This window comes from Molossus molossus, unplaced genomic scaffold, assembly GCF_014108415.1.
Source record: "Molossus molossus isolate mMolMol1 unplaced genomic scaffold, mMolMol1.p scaffold_m16_p_8, whole genome shotgun sequence".
NCBI classification, from domain to species: Eukaryota; Metazoa; Chordata; class Mammalia; order Chiroptera; family Molossidae; genus Molossus; species Molossus molossus.
The window spans coordinates 110,857,321-110,876,769 of NW_023425402.1; the positions used below are offsets into that span (position 1 = coordinate 110,857,321).

The 19,449-nt window shown below is 57.8% G+C and overlaps 1 protein-coding gene across 1 annotated transcript in view; it reads right to left on the reverse strand.

Annotated features, from left to right (window-relative positions):
• Positions 1–9,920: 9,920 nt before the first annotated feature.
• RPS6KA2 (ribosomal protein S6 kinase A2) overlaps positions 9,921–19,449 on the reverse strand; it is a 182,972-nt gene continuing 173,443 nt past the window's right edge. The window contains exons 18-22 of the mRNA XM_036248567.1: positions 18,705–18,866; positions 17,587–17,663; positions 15,470–15,587; positions 11,984–12,121; positions 9,921–10,058 (exon numbers count right to left, since the gene is read on the reverse strand). Coding sequence (XP_036104460.1) covers positions 9,933–10,058; positions 11,984–12,121; positions 15,470–15,587; positions 17,587–17,663; positions 18,705–18,866 — 621 coding nt within the window. The 3' untranslated portion in view covers positions 9,921–9,932. The remainder of the gene's footprint in view (positions 10,059–11,983; positions 12,122–15,469; positions 15,588–17,586; positions 17,664–18,704; positions 18,867–19,449) is intronic.

The following is a 19,449-nucleotide window of genomic DNA, read 5'->3' on the forward strand; positions in this document are numbered from 1 at the left end:
TCAGAATAAGTCCAGTGAATAAATAAGAAGGAAGGCAGTTTGCCAGCCCCATGAAGGGACTGATGCAGACAGCAGTCACCCAGGGGTGGGCGCTCAAACCATCGCGCGCATGAGCGGGCTGGGGGCTCACGGCTGCAGAGGCCCTCCCAGGGACAACTCGAAAATTTACAAGGAGGGATCAGCTGTGACTCGGTGGCATCTCCTGGACAGTGTGATGTCAAGTAAACAGCATGGGGCACTGTCCCCCCACATCCGGACCTGAATCCGATGAAGCCTGTAGCTCCGCCTCCAAGCCTTGAGAAATGAAAGGGTTAGAGGCACAAGCCGAAGAATAAAATGTGTCCAGGGAGAGGACAGGAGGGCCGACCGCTCTGGCCCACACGCCTGGCATGAAGCAGGGACCGACGGTCCAGGTGGACCCAGCCCAGTAGGAATGTATCAGGTGCCACGTTAAAACGTAAAAAGAAACAGGTAGAATTAATTTTAGTGGCCTATGTAATCCGAAACGTCCAAAATGTTATTTCAATATGTAATCAACATAACAGTTGTCACTGAAATATTTTATGTTCTTCCTTTCATACTAAGTCTTCAAAATCTGGCGTGAATTTTAGACTTACAATTCATCTCAAATCAGATGCCAAATTTTCATTGGCGATGCTTGATCTGTATTTAAATTTCATGGAACAGTTTTAAAAAAGTATATTTACGTACTCAAGTTGTTCCAAACATATTGAAAAGTTTTCCCAAACTGAATTGAGTACCCCTAAAACTCATTTTTCTTTAACATTTATGCTCACATTGACAACGCTGATTCATCTTTTTTGGAAGAATTTACTTTGAAGCAAAAGCAACATTGGTTTTGAAATGACATCATTCAAGTTAAGTAAACCCACCGCCTCTTGTAGCCACTGGATTGCGTTGACTTTGAACTCAGAGGTTAGTTGTTGCACAAACTGGATAACATCTCTTCGTCGGGTATTCACACAGTGCTGAGTATCACTACTCAAAGTTCTGCCTGTTAACTGTTAGAGACGTTTGTGAAATCATGACTGACTGGTATTCCAAAAATTTCAATTGCAAGTGAATTCTCCTGCCTGTATACCGCGCAGCTAGACAGAAGTCATCTTTGAAAGGAGGTGTGCACGCTTCAGTTTTCACTCCTTCACACGCAGTGTGACACGGGTGAGGAGACACAGCTGCCACGTGTCCTCGATGAGCCAACGCTTGGCAAGTCGCAGGCCCTGCTGTTCTTCGCGTGGTCGGCTGTTTCTCCGGCGCCCACTCCGGTGCCACCGGCCCTGGTGATGGTCCCACTCGCCTCGTCCTGCCTAAGTCACCGCAGGCTCTGCCAGCTTCTCGGCCTGGAGCCGTGGGCTGGAAGCTTGAATTCTGTTGGCTTTGTCAAGGCCTCAGTGGGCACATTTCTAAACGTGGCACGAGCCACAGAGAGCGGAACGGCCGTCTGACTGGTGGCACCTTTGAGGTGATCTCACTGTGAGCGTGGTACTGTTACCCGGATTTCCAGACATTGAGCACAGAATGAGGGGAGTCTGTCTCTTCCAAGACCTTTGCCCCATGGAGGGGTACAGGTGACTGGGCTCAGGCTGTTCCCCAACCTCAGTGCCACCGCCCCGTGGGCCGGGCGGCCGGGCATGTCTGAAAGCCGGTGTTCGCTTTGTCCTCACCTGTCATCTTTGGCTGCTTCCACGCTTCAAAAGGAAGGCCGCAGGGCTTCAGAACTGTGCTGATCGAGCAAGCCCTGCTGCCGCGGGCTGTGTGCCTGTGGGGACACTGGGTCCCACAGCAACAAAAGAGACTCGGGACATTGCCACCGAGTGAGGGGGGAAGCAGTGTGGCTGGGCCTCCCGTGTTCCGTGGACTCACACATGTCCCCCGGGAGGAAGGGGTAACACACCCATACTTCACCCCACATTCACGTCACAGAAGCCCCAGGGTGATGGTTCCCACACAGCTCACGGGCGGAGCTGGGCTGTGACCCGTGAATGTGACTTCCAGCCGCCAAGGCAAAGGCGCGCTCTGCTTTCACACGCCGCTCGTGCTGTGTCCAAATCAAGTTTCCAGGGACTTTGGGGGGAGCGGGGCGGGGAGAAGGGGGGTGCTTTCTAAGGAGTGAAAGCAGCTCAGGTCAGTTTGTGGGCTCTACTCTTGTCTTGGTGCTGCGGTCCCTGTCATCCATGCTCCCGTCCCCTCTGTCCACAGGCGGTGCTGAGTGCCTACGAGAGGTCAGGTACCGGGCGGGGGCCCGGTAAACACAGCAGATAAGGGTTCTGCCGCGATCACAGTCCAACTGGAGAGTAAACTAACGCCAGGTCACACTGAGGGCCAGGAGGGAGGCCGCAGGTGGGCAGACAGAGCAGAGCTCTGGCCGGGCGGGCGGGCGGGCAGGCTGCTCTTTGGGTGGGGTCATCAGAGAAGCCAGTCCGAGGAGGGAGACCTCATCACGGCAGGAGGTGGCCCTCCCCAGGCCTGGGACAGAGTTCCAGGCAGGGGAAGCCGCTGAGTGGACCAGGGCTCCCCATGAGCTGGGAGTCGGCGGGAGGGTTCTGGCTGGTCCCCATGGCGCCTTCCCGGGGCCTCGGGGATGGTCTCCCTGACCAGTGAGCAGGTGCACAGAGAGTTCATGAGACATGGGGCTCCTGAGGGCCTCGGGGCCATCCGGACCCCAGGGCACTGTTTCTAAGCAAGGGACTCACAGGTGAGGAGGCGCCAGGGGCAGCAGGTTTGTGTGCCCTCGGGCTCACATGTTCACCCCTGACCTCCGTGTGAAGGTTCAGATGAGGTCATGAGGATGGGCCCCTGTGGGGAGACCAGAGCCTCTATGAAGCAGAGCCACACCGGGGCTACTCTGCCAGCTCCCGATCTTGGACTCCCAGCCTCAGAACTCGGAGGAATCCTGCTGCCTGGGCCCAGGCGGCTGAGCAAGAGGGGAGGAAGGGAGTCGGATCTTCCTGTTTAAGTCCCGGAACTCGGGGCGGCTCGTGGTCTCAACAGCGCTTCCCCGGCAGGGCTGGTCCGGGAATCCCAGGGACGCTCAGAGACGCAGGTGGATTCCAGACACCTTGTCTGAGAGTCTCCCCCGCCGCTGCCTCAGTCGTTAATTCACCGCCATTTCACCATGAAGACCCCCCTTTTTAAAAAATCCTCACCTGAGGATATTTTTCCATTTATTTTCAGACAGAGTGGGGGTGGGGGGAAAGCGAGAGAGACACATCGACTGGTTGCCTCCCACAGGACCCCAACCAGGGCCGGGGACGAACCACAACCGAGGTACGTGCCCTGGACCGGAATCGAAACCAAGACTCTGATCCGAGGGCCGATGCCCTACCCGCTGAGCCACACCGGCCAGAGCTGACGCCCTCTTTTGAAATTAACTGTATCCTTGTAGACCTGTTAACATCTATTAAGTAACTTTTCTGCCCTCTGTAAAGGGGCATTTTAAAGGAGAAATTAAAATTTTCTTCTGTGAGTGAGATAACCAGTGTTCATATAAAACTCACCCAAACTCGAACGACATTTTCATTTTGCTGGCTCACGACACACATTTCTGATTCTCACGCGGTTTTCCGACCAGAACTGACACAGATCACACACCCCTCGTTCTGCTGAGCTCCAGGGTGGCCGAGGCAGCATCTCCCTGGCTGCTGGCACACCTGGAGTCCAGGGGTGCACTCGCCCTGGGAGGGGGGGAGGGCGGAGGGCTGGAGAGCTGAGCCCGGTCTCCAAACCCGCAGGTTCCAGGGAGGCTTTTGCAGGATTGAATTTCGCCCTCTAGTGGCGGGTTGTGACACGTGCAAACAGGCAGCGCTTGCTCCAGGAACTAGTCTGGTTTGGGGAAGAAGCCCATCGGGTGACCAACCTGCCAAGGTCAACAGGCCAGCTCACCTTCCTGGGCGCACCAAAGCCCTGCTTACAGCCCACAGTCCACAAGTGCAGTGCTGGCCGAGCGTGGGACTCGGAGGTGCGGTGGGAGCCTCATCTCCTGGGAGCAGGGACAGGAACAGGAACAGGAACAGAACGCCCCGTGCAGGCTGCTCCCCGCGGGCGGGTATGGGCAGGTGCTCCTGACCCACTGCCACTTCGGTGTCTGGTTCGCTGGACACGTTTTAGCCTGGGCTGAATGAGAAGGACCAGGTGGACTTTGTGTGCCAGACGGTCCCTGATCATCTTAAGAAACACTCGTGACCAGAATGGCTCTCCTTGCCTGCCCTGCGCCCTCTGGCTGGAGCCTCCTTGGACTCGCCCGAATGTGCCCACCTTGCCCTCCGTGCCCCTCAGCCCTCTGCCCTCCGGCAGCCACAGCGTCTGTGTACTTTATCTTGTGAACAAAACAGGCCAGGCACCGAACCTGACCAGCTCAGTGACTGAAGGTGACACACAGGGTGAGCCAACCCTAAATCCCCACCGGGCAGGTCACGCCGGTGACCCGTCCCGCAGGTCGAGCAACGAGGACTCTAGAGGGGGCGTGAGGAGGAGGAGGAGGGACAAGAGACACGAGAAATGGAGACAAGACAGGGTTCTGATCAAGTCTCGTTTATTCAGGGGGAGTTCACATAATATATAGGGGAAAAACAGGTGAAACAGTTAATGAGTATCCCACCTGAAGCAAATTCCAGTAAATCCCCCAGGTGGAACAAATGCTAAGCAAAGAATGGAGTAAACAATTATCTAGAGGAATGCAGACACTGTATGCAGAGAGACCCCGCCCTGGGGCCGGAGACGGCAGAGAAGACTTCAACAAGATGGATGCCATGCGAAAGTCTCCCACACGCCGGGAGTCAGGTCCCAGGCCTGCAGCTTCCTTAGCAAAGGACGGTCCCTCTTTGCCTTATGTGAGCCCTGCCCTCTGGTCTATGTCTCTAGGATGGCATACCTTCCAAATGTCACAGCCTCTTTTCCAGGCCCCTCAGGACAAACCTCCCACCAGAGCTCAAGACCCCAGAACCCCTCACTGTCATCTTGTCCCCACATACCATCTCCATGTGCTGCAAATGTTAATTATGAACTAGCTCGTGCTGCAAATGTTAATTATGAACTAGCTCGTGCTGCAAATGTTAATTATGAACTAGCCCGTACCAGTCAATGTAACACAATGTGCCTCTTCGTTTTGCCTTTTATCCAAGCCAGGGGCAAGGATGGGACGTGTCCACCCCTGCGGGCGGCAGAACTGGACCACTCGGGCCTCCGACTCAGGGTCCTGAGTCACGAATCATTAGGACACAAGACTGACTCATGTTACCTGGAAGGTCACAGGCCAGATGAGATGCCAGGGGGCTGCTGGCGACTCTGGGGCCGTGTGTGAGGCCAGGAGCCCAGGCCACGGGTCCTGTGCCCGCCTCCCCCTCAGCGTCTAGGAAGTGGATGTGGTGAGGGCCTGGGCTGCTGTCCCTTAGCGTGAGTGCCCAGCTGAATTTGAGCACACATTCGGTTTCTGAATGGCAGGTGCCTGGGGCACTTGGTTACCTCCCACAGGAAATGGGCACTGCTGTCCTCAGGCACTTGAGACTGGCAGCTACGACGTGCCCAGGACAGAGGCTGCGGCCAGCACGGGCCGGCCCCTGCCGGTGTCCAGGCTGGCGTCTGGGGACAGACAGGAGAGCAGTGGCTCAGGGTTGGCATGCAGATGCGCGGGGTCCACGTTCCCCCGTCTCCTCGAGGCCGTCCTCACAGCGCACACCTGGGAGACGAGACCGGGGCCCTGAAGGACTGGGGTTCCTCAGTCGGGGTGCCCAGCTGCGTCGTAAGCCAGTCCACTGCGTGTGCTCACCCCTTGGGCCTGAGACCCGGGTGGGGAGAGGAGCTGACGTGTCTTCGGGCTGTTGTGTGGGCTCTGACCTCACAAGGTGACTTCCTCAGCCCCAGAAACTGTGGGTGCCTCAGGGCACAGGGAGGGAAACTGAGGTGGCTGAGGAGGCCTTAACTGGGGAGTGTGCCTGGTCAGTGGCATCACAAGGCCCCGAGAGTGGGCATAGAGGAGGGGATGTGAGTGACAGCAGTGGGACCCACGTGGTGGCTCGAGGGTGGAGGAAGGGGTGGCGCCCAGCAGAACCTCCAGAAACTGGAGGGGGGGCTGCTGCTCCCTGGCGCCCCCACAAGGATGCAGCCCTGCCCACGCCTGGCTCCAGCCCAGACCCCTTCTGATGCCCCGCTCTGCAGTGTGAGGGACAGTGTGACGTCGCCAGGTTTGTGGGGTTGGTCACGGCAGCAACAGGGAGGCACACACTCTGGACCTAAGAGACATGGTTTTCAGATTTGCGTTTCTCTAGTTGGCATCTTCTGAGCACGTGTGGAGCATGTGCCCCTTGCTGGCCCTGACGCCGGGCGATGTCTGTGCTCCTGCAGGGCAGTGGGCGGCAGGGAGGTGGGTGTGGCCGTCCCCGGTGACACAGCGGCTTAGGAGTTGACCCAGTGGGAAGAAAAAGGTTGGGGAGCTGAACAGCAACAGTGTAGCTTCTTGTTTTACTTCTGTATTGAGAAAGGGGGGGCGGGTGTGTGGGGGCAGGTGGCAGGGCATGGGGACAGCTCCCAGCAGCCACCCCCAGGCTACCTGCTTTGCCACCAACACAACCCGCCACTGTCTCCTGCCCATGCCCTGTCCCATACATAGCTGGGCTCTGCAGGGAGCACACTCACACACATGTGCGCACACACACATGCACACTCACATGTGCATGCACACTCACATGTGCATGCACACACACATGCACACTCACATGGACCACACACGAACACACACACACACTCTCATGAACCACACACACTTACACACACATGTGCGTGCACACACCCACTCACATGTGCATGCACACTCACATGGACCACACACGAACACACATGCACACTCTCATGGACCACACACACTTACACACACATGTGCACACACATGCACGCTCACATGTGCATGCACACACACATGCACACTCTCATGGACCACACACGAGCACACATGTACACTCTCATGGACCACACGTGCTCATGCACACAAGCATGCACACACACATGGACTACACACAAGCATGCGCACACATGTGCACACACACATGCACACTCACATGGACCACACACACAAGCATGTACACACGTGCGCACGCACACACGTGCACTTACATGGAGCACACACACTCATGCACGGCTCTCAGTGGGGAGCGGGTGGCGATCGGCCCGTCTCCCCATGAAGTGCCCCCGCGGAGCCGCAGAGGCTCGGCAGCCGGAAGTCAGGAGTAAGGAGCTCGTCTGCGGCCGTTACTGGTAATGACACAAAGTCCAAGACGCAATGCTAGAAAATATGACACTTCATAAAACCCGTGTTTATTTAAAAAATCTATCAGAAAGTCTGGAAAGCGTAATAAATACCTGTACAGGCGCCGCTCACACAGCCAAGCGCGAACAGAGGAAAGGCCGTGAACGGAAACGCTGCCGCCAACGGCGTGTCCGGCGGGGACACAGCGCTGCGAGGGGACGGGCTGGGGGTCTGTCTCACGGGGTCCTGAGCCTCGTGAGGCCACACTGGGGTCGCCCGTGAGTTCCTCGCCGCTCAGGGCCATCCCCTTCAGGGTTGGGGGTGGCAGAGGGGAGGACAAGAGCATGGGGGAGCCACGGCGGTGGGGGGCCATCCCCGCACACGGCCTCGGGGACACCACCGAATGAACAACACTGGCTGACACAGAACTGTTATCACTTTGAAAGCGAACAACCTTCCAAACATCCGCACACACGGAGCCGACACAACCACGGACAGTCTGACGTAAGGGCAGGGGGACCCTGGCTCCCGCCGTCTGTCGGAGTGGCGTCTGCGAAAGCCCTCGCACCGATGGGCGAGCCAGGCGGCGGCAGCTAGAGGGTGTGCGCAGGGTCTGAGCGGTGGGCTGGAGGCCGGAGCTCCAAGGCGAGGGCTCTGACGGGCTGGGATGGCGTGAGGGGCTGTGGCTTTCTGTCACGGCTGCAGAGCCCGCAGAGCCCTGCCTGGGGTGGGGGGGCGGGGGACCCATCCTTCACGCGCCGACGCGCGGCCACCGGCTACTCCACTGGACTGTCGGAAGCTCGGCTTCCAGTGTGGTCGCATCTCCTCCCAGGCCGGCCTCCCGCCCTGCTCTGCATGAGGGTGACCACATGGGGTTGGGGACGATGTGAGCCTTCGGGTCCCTCTGGAGCCACACTGGCTGCACTCACAGCACAGCCGAGGCCGAGGACAGCCTGGACACACAGGGCCCGCGGCTCGGGGTCCCTCCGGGGGGGGGGGGGCACAGCGGGCAGCCGGGGCCGAGCAGCACAGATACATGACTTTGGTCGATTTCTAGGAGGGCAAAGCCTGTGCCCCGTGGGCCTTTTTCCTGTTTCTCACAGTAAGTGAAGGGATCCAGACCGAGGCATCACGGTTGTGGGGGAGTCATGTGACCTGGGGAGGCATTTTCTATGGAGACAACGAGAAAGGCCTAGCGGGTTTTGTGGGTTCACAGGCGCACAGATCTGCCCCCACCTTTTCCGTCTCATGGTGTCTGAGAACCGTGCCGCAGAGTCACGTTCACGTTCTGCAGTCTGAGCACCTCAGACCGAGCTCAGGAGTCATTTCAGAAGGCAGCATATGTGTGCGCGCATGTGTGTATATGTGTGTGTGGGTATGCATACACGTGTGTATGTGCACATGTGTGTACACATGTGTGTGCACGTGTGTGTGTGTGTGTGTGTGTGTGTGTGTGTGTGTGTGTGACAGGTCCTAGAGTGAGTTGAGATCAAGGGACAAAAGAAACAATAAAATATTGTCTTTCTAGGGAAAACCTGGCTGCGACGGACAGGCACTCCGGCAGCCCCACCTGAACACGGAGGGACAGACGGAGGGACAGTCCTTCCTCAGCCTGGTGGGTGGCTCCCCAGTCTGGGGACGGGCTGGAGGAGACCGAAGGACACAGGTGCTCTCTCCTCCAGACCGGGGCAGCGAGCGAGCCTGTCACAGTTTTATTTAACAAAGGAGCACGCAGCCAGCTGGAGCACCTGTGGCACACCCCAGGGACACGTCACCCAACACCGTGCAGCAGAAACACAAACAACCCAGCTCCCAGGAAGGGCACGGCCACCCTGTCCGTCATTCCAGACCCTGGCCCCGGGCTGGCCCTCCCGCCTCCAGGTGGCGACTCAGAGGACTGAGCTCAGGTCCCGTGGTCACAGTTTTCCGTGGACAGGGGAGCAAGCCCAGCAGGCTCACGCCGCGGGGAAGCAGGCCCTCAGCCCGCGGGACGCCCAGCGCCAGGGGCACCTCTGCCATCCAGAGCCGAGGCGGGGGCGCGGCACCTCGGGAACAAGGGCCCAGCAGCACAGGTTTCTGCGGGCTCCTCCCGGGGTACACGTGATCCCTGTGAAATGTGGAACCAAGGCAGAGTGCAGGCCGGTTCTCGGGGCTCCTCCTGTTCAGACCTGCCACAGAGGACGCAACGCCGGGACCCCAGTCAAACACGGTGGGGGGGGGGTGGCAACCAGACAAAGGCTCTCTGGTCATCTTCAGAGGCTCAGTCTCTCCTGTGGCCCTGTGACCCTGCTGTCATCCTTCAGCCCATGGGCACCGGACCGGGGAGCCGGCCCCTGGAGGGGGGCACGGCTGTAACGGCTCCTCCCTCGCAGTGACTGGGCCGTACTGCCCAGTGGGCCGAGCGCTGGCTTCGTCTTTGGGCAAACATCGCCGGTATGGACGGGCCGTGTGGTGGGCGGCCCGCAGAGCCGGAGGGACCCGCAGACACGCGGCGGGGGGCTTGCTGGGGAAGGAGGCAGCGAGACTGGCAGAGCGGGCATCGGGAGGTCGCCGTCCGGCCCCTCTCAGGCTGAATGAGAGAACATGATGTGCGAAGGCTGCGGTCACTCCAGCGATGCCCGTGACCGCGTCCCAGGTGGCGCTCGCCGGCGAGGACGTCACAGGTCCCGCTGCGCTACAATCGCGTGGACGTGAGTCTCTTCATGCCTCGGCGCTGGGCCAGGCTGGACGACAGCACGGGCTCCAGCCGCGGGGCCTGAGGGGTCCTGTTCAGGGCAAAGTAGGTGGCGGCCATCGCGCCCTGCAAGGCAAGGGAGGGGCTGGTGATCTCGGGGCCTCCGCTCCCCTGGGGGCCGGCAGCCCGCCTCTGGGCCTCAGTGTCCCCGACGTGTGCGGAGGAGGGGAGGCCACCGCGGGAGAGTGAGCGCTGCAGTGAGCTCAGTCTTCTCGCCGTGTCCCCTACTCCCCACGCTGGCCTGGACTGTGCCGGTGGCTTGGGGTACACATTTCAGGCATGCACAGGACCAGGGCTGAGGTCAACAGTCCCCTGCTCTGGCAGGTGGCCGGTTTGCTCCGGGCCTGCTGGGTCGGTCTGCACACACTCACACCTGGCCAGGGCCTGGCCACCTCCGCTCGGCCACTTCTGAGGGGCTTGGACCAACTTGGGGCCTGGAGCAGGTCTGAGTCCTAGGGATGGTCTAGACTGGACTGCTCCTGCTTGGGTCACTCCAAGCCCCCGCTTCTCAGAGGAGCGGTCCCCCCAAACAGGGCCACGCGAGATGCACTGACGGAGGCCACGTGTGGACTGAGCCCAGGGGCTTTGCGCCGCATCTCTGAGTGTGGTGCGGGCCACAGGGCGGCACTGGACTCAGAAGCTAAGGGAAGAAAGTGACGTCTGCACCCTGGCCGGCGTGGCTCAGAGGTTAGAGCGTGGCCTGCGGACGGGTGAGTCGTGGGTTCGATTCCGGTCAAGGGCACCTGCCTCGGTTGCGGTTTGTCCCCAGCCCTGTTCAGGGTCAAGTGGGAGACAACGAGTCGGCGTGTCTCGCTCACGTTGATGATCCTCTCCCTCTCTCCCTCCCACTCCATCTGAAGATAAACAGAGGAATATCCTCAGGTGAGGATTAAGAAAAACAGAGAAAGTAACGTCTGTCAGTACAGGAGGGGCCCGAACCCCGTGGTGAGCGGTCTAGTGAGCTCAGAGGGTGGGTTCCTCCACAGCCGACCCCACCAGGCTGGCTCTCTCCCCACGACTGACCCTGAGACCTGGCAGGGGTGTGGCCTCGGTGGTTCTCCAGGCAGAGGGCCAGGGGTCACACTAGCACTTCTTGTTCTGCAGTGTGGACCCTCAGTCCTGTCTGTCCGTCTGTCCCTCTGGCTGCACGAGAGGGAGCCGGGGCATCAAGACAGAGGCACCCAGAAGCCACTGCCTTGCTGAGCCTGTTCAAGGACACAGGACCGCAGTGACTACAACAACAATTGTAGCACAAGGTCAGGGGAACTAAGGTTGGGATGGTCGATGGCACGTCCACCGTAACAGGGGAACGGGACGAGCAGCTATCGCGTCGGCTAAAACCTCTTGGCCCCTGGGTGCAGGACGTTCCTGCTGGGGGCTGTGAGCACGCAGGGCCGTGACCCCATCTCTGCTCAGTCCACAGCCTTGTGCTTCGTTCACAGCCCCTGGGTCTCAGGACATGTCTCTCAAGAGGCAGAGCGTGATTCCGAGCTGCATGTGCAGGGGACGTCTATTAGGAAGATTACGGGAGGCAGGGCCAGTGATCCGTGGCCGGTAAAGTTTAACTGAAACGCCCAAGGACCTGTTGTCTCGGGTGTGTCTGTAGGGCAGCGGCACAGACAGGCATCTGGCTGAAGACCCCAAATGCTTGCTGTCGGGCTGCCGGAGAAGTGGGCGCACCTGTGGTGGCCCAGACACGAGACCCTCCATGCGCTCTCTCTGACTGTCCGTCTTCCCCCCTGTCGTCTCTCTCCCTGTCTCTCTCTCTCACACACTCTGAAGCTGTGAGTCATGTTAACAGAGGCTGTAACGGACTCTGTCCCGTGTGTGACTGCAGGAATGTGAGAAAATGTGCAAGTGCATTTGGGGTCCCCACAGGCGCCTGCGGTCGGCCCCTTTTCGGCACACTGTGATTCCCTGGTAACGGGACGCCTCCCAGAGCCTGTTCTGGACCCTCACCCCCCACTTGCGCTCTCGACGCTCGGAAGTACCTTCACCAGGTGGACGTCCTGTCGGCTGAGCTGGTCTTGGGACAGGTACTCTCTGTTCACCACCCACGGGTGTTTCAGGACCTGAGCTGCCGTCAGGCGCTGCTGAGGGTCCACGTGGAGCATTCTGGAAACCACGTCCTGCGGGAAGGTCGGAGGCAGGAGAGGAGGCGATGGTGATCTGTGCTGCTCACAGGGCCTCCCTGGCAAAACCCCTCCCCCTCTTAGGGCAGCACCGCTCCGTGTTCTTGGTGACTGCATTTTGAGGTGCAGTGTTTATCTTCGGGTGGGTCGGTACGCGACTGGTTTTTAAATTACAACCATCACGGGTGTCGACTGTGTAATGATTTTATGTCGAAAGAGCAGTCAGGGGTGGAGATGCCCAAGGGTGCGTGTAACTTACTGACATGCTATTTTAGGAAAGACCATGTCCTCCCAAAGGGAGAAACAATGAACATCCCACAGATAATAAACCAATTCATAGCGATGTACGGCAGCCACATTTTCACCAGGGTCACCCACAAATATCTGCTATAAATAACTGCTAACCACGGAGTTGACAACCAGTAACCATCACATACGTCCCAGGGGCTCCCGTCTAACAGACATGATTTGATGATCAGGTTGTGAAGTGATAACAGAACTCCCAAAACCAGTTAGACACAGAGCTCTGTGGTACGTTTCCATGTTGCCTCACAGGCACACGCATGTACAATTAGTGCGGTCTGTGAATGCACCGCTCTCGTGCACCTGTTCTCTCTGGTCTCAGGACTGTCCTTGGGGAGAGAGGTGACTGTTACTTCCCCTATGTTGTAGATGAAGTTGTTGATGTTTATAGTGATTGATGAGGTACCCAGAGCAGACCCAGGACAAGAGTCCAGGCTTGTGTTTTGCTCCGTGTTCCGCCACACTTCAAAATAAAAGGAAGGAATTAGAGCGTATGCGTAATGTAAAGCCGAATTACTCAGCAGAATTTCTGGTCATAAACCACAACAAAGAGATGTATGTACTATAACAACACCCTCCTTCCAGAGAGAACCCCGGTGCCTTTTAATGTGGTAACGTAACTCTCAGAAACTCCTTGAAACAAAGATCTCCGGGAAGTATTGTTCGTGTAGCCATGGGTGATGAAAATAAAAGCAGAGAGACCTATATCGACTTGTTCAAGATCTCATTGTGAAGAAAGGTGCTTCTATACTTTCAGAATGTGAATGAAGTAGAAACAAACGAATCCGTTCCGTAGGTGCTGCCCGTCTCTGGAGGACTGGAGGCTCCGTCCGCCATGTGTGAGCAGAGAGATGGGGAAAGGCCCAGGGACTGAGGGAGGAGAGGGGAGGCGGTGACAGGGCTGGAAGAAGTCGGTGAGCTCCTGGGGTGGGGGGCAGGGAAGCCCTCTGCCTGCAGCTGCGATCTTGGTAATGCATCCTGTGCTTGACTTTACTCCTTTCCCAACATCGTCTCCCTGCCCCTGACTCCTGTTTCCAGATCAGGTCCCAAAGAAACAACCAGCACCCAAGTCCTGAACTATGAGAATTCCTATACTCATCTGAGGCAGAGCAGATGAAAGGGAATATTGGGAGTGTCAGGACCACTAAATCTAGCAGCCATCACCCCCTCAATGACCTCCAGCACCCTGCACATCTCCACCATCTCCTCTACCATCTTCACCACCACCTCCACCATCTCCTCTGCCATCACCTCCTCCATGACCTCCAGCATCCTGCACATCTCCACCATCTCCTCTACCATCTTCACCACCACCTCCACCATCTCCTCTGCCATCACCTCCTCCATGACCTCCAGCACCCTGCACATCTCCACCATCTCCTCTACCATCTTCACCACCACCTCCACCATCTCCTCTGCCATCACCTCCTCCATGACCTCCAGCATCCTGCACATCTCCACCATCTCCTCTACCATCTTCACCACCACCTCCACCATCTCCTCTGCCATCACCTCCTCCATGACCTCCAGCACCCTCCACATCTCCACCATCTCCTCTACCATCTTCACCACCACCTCCATCATCTCCTCTGCCATCACCTCCTCCATGACCTCCAGCACCCTGCACATCTCCATCATCTCCTCTACCATGTTCACCACCACCTCCACCATCTCCTCTGCCATCACCTCCTCCATGACCTCCAGCACCCTCCACATCTCCACCATCTCCTCTACCATCTTCACCACCACCTCCATCATCTCCTCTGCCATCACCTCCTCCATGACCTCCAGCACCCTGCACATCTCCATCATCTCCTCTACCATGTTCACCACCACCTCCACCATCTCCTCTGCCATCACCTCCTCCATGACCTCCAGCACCCTCCACATCTCCACCATCTCCTCTACCATCTTCACCACCACCTCCATCATCTCCTCTGCCATCACCTCCTCCATGACCTCCAGCACCCTGCACATCTCCATCATCTCCTCTACCATGTTCACCACCACCTCCACCATCTCCTCTGCCATCACCTCCTCCATGACCTCCAGCATCCTGCACATCTCCACCGTCTCCTCTACCATCTTCACCACCACCTCCATCATCTCCTCTGCCATCACCTCCTCCATGACCTCCAGCACCCTGCACATCTCCACCGTCTCCTCTACCATCTTCACCACCACCTCCACCATCCCCTCTGCCATCACCTCCTCCATGACCTCCATCATCCCCTCTGCCATATCTTTCACTGTCACTTCCGCCATCCTCAGCATCACCTCCTCCGTCACTGTATGAGGTCACACAGTGATGTGACAGCAGAGTTGGAATCAGAAGCCCAGGTCTTCTATCCTTCTTCCAATCACTTTACAGTAACACAGGAAATAGACTACTGGTGTTGCTTCTTACTAGCGCTTGGATTCTAATTTACTATTTGATTAGAGAGAAATTTGATGATGTCAATAAAAAAGACCAAGCCGGAGGAACAGCAAAAACGGGGCTGGTCACAAACAGGGCAGCTGCCGAGAAGCCCAGATGCAAAGCATTTAAAATGGCAGAACTGCACCTTGGACCAGAGCTCGGCTTGATCAGCCTGTGATCCTTCATTTTGCAACATCACTAACAGTGTGATGGCTCATTTCATGTGTCAACTTGGTGAGCCTGTGGTACCCAGTGTTTGGTCAAACACCAGTCTAGAAGTTTCTGTATTTCTAGAAGTATTTCTTAAATGAGATTAACATTCAAACCAATTGACTGTGGGTAAAGTAGATTACCCTCCCTAACGTGGGTGGGCCACATCCAATCAGTTGATGGCCTTAAGAGCATAAAGGCTGAGTTCCTTGAGGAACAGGGTAGTCTGCCAGCAGATGGACTTTGGACTACAGCCGCAACATCTGCTCTCCAGAGTCCCCAGCCTGCTGCCTACCTTACAGACTTTTGGACTTATTTATATTGTTTATGTGACGGTGTCCTCCAGCTTTGTCACCGATCCAACGGCTGCCACAGAGTTCCCACACCCGAGGAAGAGCAGGCAGCGAGCTCACCTTGGCCGCCTCCGAGACGCAGTCCCAGTTCCCCCCGGAGAGGGCGTACTTCCCGCTGCCAATCCGCGCCAGAATCTCCTCGGGAGTGTCATCTGGCCCGTTTGCAAAGGGTGTGAATCTGTGTAGTAAGAAGGTTATGGTGACAAGCTTCCATCTTACGATCGCAAACAAGTTCACAGCTGAATACCGCCTCTTTGTTGTTAAACACAGCCTTTTCTTCCCCGATATGCTCCAAGTCCAGGATCCCTGGTCAAGCACATTTACTTCCTAACGCTCCGCCCACTTTCCTTACGTGGTCAATGCTAGGGGTGGGGGGTAGGTGAGCAACGCTTCGTGGCCCCAGGATGAGCTATTCTGGACCATTTCTGGCTTCCCTGCAGGCAGTGTGTTACAGAGGTTTGCTTCCTGGTTCGGTTTCCATGGTGACAGCGTGACATATGGATGAGAGCCTGAGACTTGAAGTCTGAGAGCCCCCGGCTGATCTATCACCAGCTCTGGGTTCTTTGACAAGTTAAGTTTTGAGCTTCCGTTGCAAAGCGGGTAGAACCACGTGCTCACGGGGATCTCCGCGGTGAGTCTCACACACGCTGAAGCTGCGCGCACAGTACTTGGCGCACCGTGAGTGCGGCGGTGTTCATTCTGTCACCCCTCAGCCGTAACCGGGGCGCAGCAGGACACGCCTTCCCAGGAGGGAGCTGTGCGTGGTTCCAACAACACCCTGGTTCAGCGAGAGAGTGCGCACGGGAGGAGCCACACCCAGGGACCAGCAGCGTGAGGCCAGCCTGTCCCGGCTGCTCTGTGCCCTGTGCGCACTCCTTACCCATCTGGCACAGAGCACTTCACTAGGGCCACACAGAAAGTGGCCCTTCCCGTCCATTCTTGCGCGAGTATGGTGTCCACCTTGCTATGGTGGACAGGACTGTGTGGCCCCTCCCCTCCAGTGTCTGGTGGACTTAAAGACGGCGGGAAGCAGGGGTTTGGAATTCTAGACCTTCGTGGTTGGAAGGAGCCTTGGCCAGCACCGCGTTTTCCGCTTATGCAAAGTGAGGGAAGTGCGGCCCGGCGGTCGGAGTCCGCGAGAGCAGAGCTCCTGAGAGACGCCACCTGCTCCCCACCACCTGCTCCCCACCACGAGGTGTCTCCCAGGAAACGGCCCCCACGTCTGATGGCCACGGGCACGGCTCACAGTGCCATCAGTGGCTGCCTTCTCAGGATGCTGTCTGACCATGACCTTTTATGGGCGCTTCTTGGCTCAAGAGCAGCGGTTCTCAACCTGTGGGTTGCGACCCCTTTGGGGGTCAAACGACCCTTTCACAGGGGTCGCCTAAGACCATCGGAAAACACATATTTCCAATGGCGATTCATAACAGTAGCAAAGTTAGAGTTATGAAGTAGCGACGGAAATAATTTTAGGGTTGGGGGTCACCACAATGTGAGGAATGTATGAGAGGGTCGCGGCCTCGGGAAGGTTGAGAACCACTGCTCAAGAGGAGGATTTTAGGGAGCGATGTTTCGACGTTTTCAGGGCGTGGCCCCGTGCAGCGGTGAGAATGTGGAGAGAATGTGGACTCGTGGCCAGGGCCCTGGGTGTTCTGTGATAAGCTGAGGTCTCTAGCCCCCCATTCCCTAATTCTAGAGACGCCCGCTAAAGACAAGGCTGAGTTCCCTGTCCGGCTCTTCAGTTCTCCTGAAAGAGGCTGAGGGATCGGAAGGCCCGCCCTCCCCATGCCCTGGGACAGCCAGCCCTCCCGTGCCCTGGGACAGGCCGCCCTTCCCCCCCAGCCCTGGGACAGCCCGCCTTCCCCATGCCCTGGGACAGCCCGCCCTCCCCCGTGCCCTGGGACAGCCCGCCCTCCCCGAGCCCTGGGACAGCCCGCCCTCCCCCGTGCCCTGGGACAGCCCGCCCTACCCCGAGCCCTGGGACAGCCCGCCCCCCCCCAGCCCTGGGACAGCCCGCCCCCCCCTCCCCCATGCCCTGGGACAGCTCACCCTCCCCGTGCCCTGGGACAGCCCGCCCTCCCCCGTGCCCTGGGACAGCCCACCCCCGCCCTGAAGGGCCAGCCCTGGAGACCGAGCTCGGGCTGCCCCCGGAGCGGACCCCGCCAGGCCTGCATTACCCCGCCAGCATGGTGTACAGCAGGATGCCCAGGCTCCAGATGTCACACGCCGCGTCGTAGCCTTGACGCTTCAGGACCTGGAGGGAAGCAGGCGACGGGTAAGCCTCGGTGAGGAGAACGCAAGGTCACGGCATGTTGTTCCCATGGGACGGTGATCCCGGCAGGGTGGGGAACAGGGGTGTCGTTTATGAAGGCAAAGCCGCTCTACTGTGCCAAACAGGACCCCCCAGGACCAGCCAGAGCTCCTGCCCGACAACAGGACACACACCGAGGAGGAAGCATTTCATTTTTTTTAAGCTTATTGATTTTTAGAGAGAGGAGACAGGAGGAGGAGGGAGAGAAACATGGGTGTGAGAGCACAACGTTGATGGGCCGCCTCTTGCTCGCCCCCCACTGGGGACTGAATGGCAACCTGAGCACGTGCCCCGACCGGGAATCGAACCAGCGACCTCTTGGTGCAGGGTCGATGCTCAACCACTGACCACACCGACCAGGCTAGGAAGCATTTCATTTTGAAGGCAGGTGAATTTTCTTTTTTGTCATGGTAAAACAGACATAACATAAAACTGACCACCTTGACCACCTTGACGAGTGGCATCAAATACACTGGCGCTGTGGCCACGGCCACCATCAGCATCTCCAGGACTTCATCTTCCCACTGACACTGTCCCATTTAACACTCAGTCCCTGTCCCCCTGCCCAGCCCCTGGCACCCACTGCCTACTCTCTGTCTCCACGAACCTCACTACTCCAGGCACCAGACAGCACTTATCCTCTTGTGTCTGGCTGATCTCTCGTCACAGAGTGGAGGACATCTGTGTTTAGGGACAGGATCTCCCTCCTTTTTGAGGCTGAGCACTACGCCCCTGTGTGGACGGACCTCACTTGGTCCTCCGTTCAGCCCTCCCTGCACAGGTGGGTGCCCCCTCTCGGCTATTATGGGCAGGGCTGCTGTGACCGAGGTGGGCTGGTGTCAAGTGAAATGATACAAGAAGTTGCGTTTGAGCAAGTTCAGTGGCCGGTTCTTTTCTGATTCATTCCTGTTCTCTCATGTTACTGCTGAACCGAACCAAGACGCCACCGTGCGCCAGCCTGCTGCTGCTCAGGGCCCTTCGTACCTCGGGGGCGACAAAGTTGGCCGTGTAGCAGGGGGTCATCAGCAGCCCGTTCTCGGCACGCAGCTGCTTGGCAAACCCGAAGTCACAGATCCGGATGGATTCGGGGTTCCCAGACTCGTCCACATACAGGATGTTACTTGGCTTCAGGTCTCGATGAACCACCTGGAAAGGCAAGAGGATCCGCCTAACTTGGGGCCCAGGACAGGGGACGGAGCAGGAGAGAGCAGAGGATGCTCAGGAAGGTGGGTTCATTCAGGATGGTTTCCTCGGGGCAGGCCCTGCAGCGAAGCCAGCCAGCACCCTCTCACTCCGACCCCCAGGTCTTAGGAGCCCGTCTAACTGCTCTGACGGTGAGGGGTATTTGAATGAACAAGTAAATAGGCAGCTATGCAGATGAAGACAGCCAGGAGACAAAAGGAAGCATGGTGAGTTCAGGGAACATGAATATAAAGATTTTAAAGATGAATATTTGCCCTGTGCCTGCCAGGCCCCCAGGGCACAATGACGGGGACGAGCAGTCACACAGAAACCGCGGGCCGTGCCTGTGCCCAGTGAGGGGCCAGCGCCCTGAGCCTGAGGGATGGGGTCAGCGTGGACACAGGGCTGGCCACGCCTCAGAGCAAAGTGTATGTAGGGCACAAAGCGAGGTCTTCTGAAGGGGACGGAGGCCAACTGCAGGGAGTCTGCAGAGAGCTTGGAACCTGAGTGTCTCCACTGTTCTGTGAAAACTCAGAGGGAGCCCTAG